Below are 7,065 nucleotides of genomic sequence, written 5' to 3'. Positions count from 1 at the left end.
AGTATTGCATCAAAAGAAAAAGAAGGCATCCAGCTCTAATGTAATTAAAAGGATGTCAAGGCACTTAATGTCTAAGCTCCAGAAGTATTTTCCAAAAAATGATCAGCCAGAGGAGCTGATTGAAGAAGCCTTCACGATAACATCCTGCTCTGAGTTTGACGCTGAAATTTTTTTTTATATATTATCTAATTTCAAGGATCTATTGGAAAATGATCAAATAAAGATGATTGAAGAAACCACTGAGGAAATTGTTATGATAGTAATTGAAAAACACCAAGAAGAAAATGAAGAAAAATTCCGTCATGACCCAAACCTGCCCCTATAGATTTAACGTCGTAACCGGCCAGTAATCCTTGGATTACCGAAGGCCTCTTAATAGAATAACATGTAGTTAGGGGTTGCGGAAGCAATATGCAAAAATGTACATAAGCCATTGAGCTATGAAGACATACATGAGATAGATAGTCTGAAACTTTTATAAACATACGTGTGACGTCAAAAGTTATAGTAGCCACACGCCATTTCATCTGTAATTAATAGAAATTTTGTTCGTAAAACAAACCAAAAGGAACAAAGACTTAAACATTTACAAAACAAGGCAACAAGACTTGACATGATCCGGAACCTCCTCGGGAGGCACAAAAGGGTGGTTGAGAAAACAAAATTCTTCAGGCATCATCTTAAGCTTGGTCGCGCGCCTGCTCACCTACACACATAAATAATACAGTCAGTGAAAGCCTAGTGAATAATAACAGAGTAAAAGGTTGAATGAATGATGTCCCATAACTAATTCAGAAACCAGAGTTCGTATCGAAATAGATTCATATTCGTATTCTTGGTCTGAGCATATCCATAAATCAGAGTTCATGCTTAATCTTAAATAGCTTATCCGTTAGCTCTAATAGATCTCATACAGAACATCAAAAGTTATACTTGTCAGTTCCATAAGGCACCTCCGGCCAGGTACGGATAACTTGTCAGTTCCATAAGGAACCTCCGGATTGGGAACGGATAACTTGTCAGTTCCATAAAGGAACCTCCAGTCGGGTACAGATAACTTGTCAGTTCCATAAAGGAACCTCCGGACTGTGAATGGATAACTTGTCAGTTCCACAAAGGAACCTTCATCCGGGTACAGATAACTTCCTTCGCTCGAGCGGACATGCAAAATGTGAGTGGTCACTCGAGCGCAACTTCTATCGCTCGAGCGGTCTGTAAACTTTTGCAAAAGTGCTAGTTGCTTGATTTTTCCGCTCAATGCTTGCTCGATGCTCCCTCGAGCACGACACTCACACCCTCACTCGAGTGCAACTTCTATCGCTCAAGCGGTTTGTAAAATACACAAACTTTTCAGAGTATGCATTTTACGCTTGGGCCAACTTTTGGTTGCTTGAGTGGAAGGGTGAAAATGAAGGTGGTCGCTCGAGCGCAGGATCTGTTGCTTGAGTGTGGAAGCAGAATTCTAGAATTTCCAGATTTGCTTCCAAGCTTCAAATTCAACCCCAAAGCTGCAAATTATGGTTTCTTAGGCCAAAAACTTGAGGAAACTCTTATAAACTTGGAAAACATGGTGAATTCAGAATCAATTCCACAAAATCAAAGTTCAAGAGCATGTGATATATGCAAAACCAAACCCAATTCTTTGAAAACATAACCATATACATCATGCATGTAAAGATGTAAGTTCCAAGCTTCGAAAACATGATCCAGTGAGGTGTCTAACTTAAAAATATGCTGAATTCTCGAACCAAGGTCAAAATGAGAACATGCAAGAGGGAATTCTTTGAAAACAACTTCAAAGTATGATGAAATGAGCATGCATGCATGATATGGTAAACTTCTTTTAATTCTAACTCAAATCTTGTATCAACCTACTTAATTTTTTAGAGTACATGTCCTAAACATCGTATGTAAACAATCTAAAGGTTAAAACCTTACCTAAACTTCCCAAGATGAGAGCTAGAGGCTTAATTCTTGAATCTCTAAGTTTAGTTCTTCCTCTTTCTAGAAAATCCCTTGGTTGAGCTCAATCTTCTCCTTACTCTCATACTCTCACGTTTGTGTGTGTATATAGGCTCAAAAGTGTATTGAAATGAAGGAAAATGAGGAGTGGAGGTATAAAAAGGTGCCTTATATAGGCTTGAATTAAGTGATTCAGTAATTAGGCTTCGTTGGACATTAACTTTCCTATTTTAATCGTTCCGAACCGAATTTTAATTAAACCTACCATAATATTCTAAAATCTCCAACTAACACGTAATTCTAGTTAATTTCACGATTGAATGCCGATAAGGCCTTCAATTCACAGAACGAAACAGAAGTAGAAATAGATATTTCTACGATAAACAGATATAAGCACAACAATACAAGACATACACATGCAATTTAATTCGAAATTTCTCTTAATTACTGATTAGGCTTATTTAACCATGAATTACCGTAAATCAGAGGTCGGGGTTATTACAGCCTTCTCCCCTTAAAGAATTTGGTCCTCCAAACTCGAGTTACCTTCTTTTTGGAAAAATATCAAGTCCAAAGGGTACAAATATGGGTATCTTTTTATCATATCTTATTCTGTCTCCAATGTTGTATAGGTTCCTCCGTGATTCTGCCAATCAACTTTTACTAATGGAATTTCCTTGTTTCTTAATCTTTTGATTTGACAATTCACAATTTGTATTGGCTTCTCTTCGTACGTATAATCATCTTTTAGAAGAACATGAGTCGGTTCAATCACATGTAGTGGATCTCTCAAATAATCCCGAAGCATTGAAACATGAAAAATGTTGTGCATATTTTCCATCATTGGAGGTAAGGCCACCCGATATGTCACTGGGTTGGATTTCTCAAGGATCTCATACGGTCCAATATATCTCGGTGCTAACTTGCCTTTCACTCCAAACCATGTTTGGCCCTTCATCAGAGTTACTTTGATAAACACGTGGTCCCCGACTTCATATTCTCTATCTCTTCTTCTGACATCAGCATAACTCTTTTAGCGACTTTGTGTAGTTTTCAGACGTTGTTGAATCAATTTCACTTTCTCAGTTGTTTCTTGCACAAGTTCTAGTCCCAACAACGGTCTATCACCTACCTCAGCCCAGCAAATTAGAGAACGACACTTCCTATCATACAGAGCCTCATACGAAGCCATACCAATGCTCGAAAGGTGGTTGCTGTTATATACAAACTCGGCCAATGGTAAGTAGGTTTCCCAACTGCCGTGAAAGTCTAGGGCACACATCCGTAACAAGTCTTCCAATGTCTGAATGGTTCGTTCAGATTGGCCATCTATTTGTGGATGATAAGCACTGCTTAGTCTCAATTCAGTTCCCAGAGTTTGCTGTAGACTCTGCCAAAATCTTGAAGTAAACTTAGGATCTCTGTCGGATACAATAGATACTGGCATACCATGTAATGTCACAACCTCATTAATGCACAAGTTAGCCAACTTATCCGCATTATACAAAGATTTGACAGGTAAGAAATGTGCAGATTTAGTCAAACGATCAACAATTACCTAGATAAAATCCATACCTTGAGGAGAGTGAGGTAATCCGACAATGAAGTCCATTGTGATATGTTCCCATTTCCATTCCCGTATTGGAAGCGGCTGTAGTAAACTAGCGGGTCGTTGATGTTCATCTTTAACTTGTTGGCAGTATAAACATCTAGCCATGAAATCTGCAATAGACTTTTTCATTCCTGACCACTAGAAATTTTGTTTCAAGTCATGATACATCTTCGTGTTTCCCGGATGCATAGCAAATTTCAAATTGTGAGCTTCAGTCATGATGCATTTTCTCAAGTTAAAACAATCTGACACACAAAGGCAACTCTAAAATTTTAACACAACATTTTCAATCACGAACCCAGGCCTCGGTTTTGAGTCAATTTCATCGAAAATTTTCTTCAAGAACTCATCTTCACATTGTTTTGCTTTAATCTCTTCAATGATTGCAGGTTGAGCAGAAATGGCGTCCAAGATCCTGCCTTGTTCATGTAATACAATTTCAATCTCATTCCTTTCCAGGTCACATAACAATCCCTTCTGGCCGGTGAGCAAACATGGCAAATTCCCAATGTATTTTCGGCTCAATGCATCTGCAACGGTATTTACCTTCCTTGAATGATAAAAAATTTACATATCGTATTCTTTGATCAATTCCAGCCATCTTCTCTGTCTCATGTTCAGTTCTTTTTGGGTAAAGAAGTATTTTAAATTTTTGTGATCAGTATATACTTCACAAGTTACACCATACAAATAGTGTCGCCAAATTTTCAACACAAACACCACAGCTGCTAGTTCAAGGTCATGTGTCGGATAGTTCTTTTCATGTAGTTGGAGTTGCCAAGAAGCATAAGCAATTACCTTACCATTTTGCATTAACACATAACCCAAACTTTTGTAGGATGCATCACTGTAAATTTGAAACCCATCAGTACAATTAGGTAAAATCAAGATTGGTGCAGTTACTAACCTGGTCTTTAACTCTTGGAAAGCAGTCTCTCTTTGATCAGTCCAATCAAATGGTGTATCTTTCTATGTCAATTGAGTGAGTGGCAAAGCAAGTTTGGAAAAATCCTTTACAAATCTGTGATAATAGCCTGCAAGTCCTAGGAAACTTTGAACTTCTGATACATTTGTTGGCCTAGGCCAGTCCACAATAGCTTCAATTTTCTGTGGGTCAACAGAGATACCATCCTTGTTGATTATATGCCCCATAAATGCCACATTGTCAAGCCAAAATTCACATTTGAAGAATTTTGCATATAACTTCTTTTCCCTTAGGGTCTGTAAAGCAATTCTCAGATGATTTTCATGTTCTTCCCTGCTTTTAAAATAAATCAATATATCATCTATGAATACAACAATAAACTCATCAAGGAATTGTTTGAACACTCTGTTCATTAAGTCCATGAATGCCGCAGGTGCATTAGTTACCCCAAATGGCATGACTAAAAATTTATAATGCTCATATCTAGTTCTGAATGCAGTTTTCTCTACGTCTTCTGCCTTGACCTTTAATTGGTGATACCTAGATTGAAGGTCAATTTTTGAAAACACTTGGGCTCCCTAGAGTTGGTCAAATAGGTCATTTATTTGGGGTAGCGGATACTTGTTCTTGACAGTTACTTTGCTCAAATCATGGTAGTTAATACATAGCCTCAAAGACCCGTCTTTCTTTTTGACAAATAACACTGGAGCTCTCCAAGGTGAGGTACTCGGACGGATGAATTTCTTGTCTAAGAGTTCTTGGAGTTGGACTTTTAACTCTTTAAGTTCGGAAATTGACATTTTATAAGGGGTCTTGGATATAGGTTGTGTTCAAGTACTAGATCAATAGTAAACTGAATTTCCTTATCAATTAAGTCCCCGGGTAGGTCATTAGGAAACACATCAGGAAACTCACAAACCACGGAAATAGTTTCATACTTGCATTATCTAAAGAATCAGTCGTTACACAACACAAGTAGCCCGACATCTTTTCCTCAACAACTTCCTGGCTTTCATGAATGAAATTAGATATGGCGAAGGAACTACCCCATACCCTATGAAAACAAACTCAGGCATACCAGGTGGTTTGAACATGACAGCTTTATTCACACAGTTAATAGTGGCACAATATTTAGTCAGCCAATCCATACCCATAATACAATCAAAATGATCAATGCTCAAGGGTAGCAAGTCAACGTACAATGTTATATCACCAATCAAAACATCACATTCCGAATATACATAAGTACACATCATAAAACTTCCCTATGGTGTAGACATAGATAGTATACAATTCATAGGTTCTAATAATCCAGTTAACTTCCGAGAAAAAGCATGCGATACAAATAAATGCGTAGAACCAGAATCAATCAGTACATAGGCATTCCACGCACAAATAGAGATTATACCTGACACCACTGGCTCAGTATTCTCTACATCCCCAGGTACTAGAGCGAACACTCTTCCTTGCCTTAGTGTTTCATTCCCGGTGTTACTTTTGGCATTAGTTCTGGCATTGACCCTCATTACAGGAGCAGATCCGGCTGAACTTGTTGCTGGGTGGTTTGTATTATCGAACCTCATTAGACAGTCCTTAATCATGTGACCAGTTTTACCACACCGAAAACATACACCCGATGCACAATGACGCATGTCTTTATGCTTTCTTTCACATTCTGAACAGATTGGCATAGACCCACTACTTTGGCTTGAACTGCTTGAAGATCCAGTGTTTTGCTTTTTGTTCATGAAGAATGAATGACCCTTCCGAAAATTGGATCTAGGTCTTTTGCTTCTCCATTCTATTGTTGATGCCTTGGCTTGTTTCATTGCTACTAGTGTGGCTTCCACCATTATCGCTCTGTCTAAAACTTCCATATAGGTAGGAAATTTCAAGATGCCTACGTAATCAAACACTTCCAGATCAAAGCCGCCTTCGAATTTCCATGCCTTTTTGTAATCAGTATCCACCATATGTGGAGCAAACCGAGCTAGTTTGTTGAATTTGGCTTCATACTCAGCCACGGACATCCTGCCCTGCTTAAGTTCTTGAAACTCTAACACTTTCTGATCCTTGAAGCATTGGGGAAAGTACTTGTTGTAAAATATCTCATTGAACTGAGTCCATGCCATGTCCCTGTTGTTATTTCGAACTAATAACCACCATCTCCGGGCTTCATCCTTTAGGGCGTAGGTGGCCAAGAGTACTTTCTGTGTTGCGGAACAAGGGAACACTTCAAATAACTTTTCCATTTCAAGTAACCATGTTTTTGCCTTTAAGGGTTCAATACCACCCAAGAAAGTTGGTGGTTTCATCTTCATAAACTTCTAGGTTAAGTTGATTATATCATTGTTATCTGGTTCAACTTGCACTGGCAGAGGTGGAAGGGAAAAAGGTTGTTGCCTCTGTTGTTGTTGAGCCATTGCCTTAGTTAAAGCTGTAAGCATTTGTTTCATGTGACTCATTCGAGCCTCAGATGATTTAGTTATTCCATCACTTCTTGTATTTTCTATTGCTATAGGTGAACAGAACATTGTCAACATAGGCAAATAGTCCTTTTTACAAC

The 7,065-nt window shown here is 38.3% G+C and overlaps 1 protein-coding gene across 1 annotated transcript; it reads right to left on the bottom strand.

Annotated features, from left to right (window-relative positions):
• Positions 1 to 2,262: 2,262 nt before the first annotated feature.
• LOC145807151 (uncharacterized) lies at positions 2,263 to 6,814 on the bottom strand. The gene is made up of 7 exons (XM_082905088.1): positions 5,908 to 6,814; positions 5,749 to 5,764; positions 4,694 to 4,832; positions 4,482 to 4,543; positions 4,244 to 4,421; positions 3,538 to 3,684; positions 2,263 to 2,295 (listed from the first exon to the last, which is right to left on the bottom strand). The coding sequence occupies exons 1-7, from the start codon at positions 6,812 to 6,814 to the stop codon at positions 2,263 to 2,265; spliced, it is 1,482 nt and encodes a 493-aa protein (XP_082761214.1).
• Positions 6,815 to 7,065: the final 251 nt, after the last annotated feature.

Source organism: Camellia sinensis, chromosome 14 (genome assembly GCF_055761805.1).
Source record: "Camellia sinensis isolate YWXY chromosome 14, ASM5576180v1, whole genome shotgun sequence".
In the NCBI taxonomy this organism is placed as follows: domain Eukaryota; kingdom Viridiplantae; phylum Streptophyta; class Magnoliopsida; order Ericales; family Theaceae; genus Camellia; species Camellia sinensis.
Note: the sequence above shows the minus strand (reverse complement) of the source record. Positions and strands in the feature narration are given on the sequence as shown.

What these genes read in the sequence shown, in the direction of transcription:
- LOC145807151 (XM_082905088.1), bottom strand. Translation starts at nt 6,814, where the DNA reads ATGAAACCACCAACTTTCTTGGGTGGTATTGAACCCTTAAAGGCAAAA. An exon ending in TCAACAAGGATGGTATCTCT is followed by an intron (nt 4,544 to 4,693) that starts GTTGACCCACAG and finishes CAATTGACATAG; the next exon opens with AAAGATACACCATTTGATTG. An exon ending in TGTATGGTGTAACTTGTGAA is followed by an intron (nt 3,685 to 4,243) that starts GTATATACTGAT and finishes AGTCTATTGCAG; the next exon opens with ATTTCATGGCTAGATGTTTA.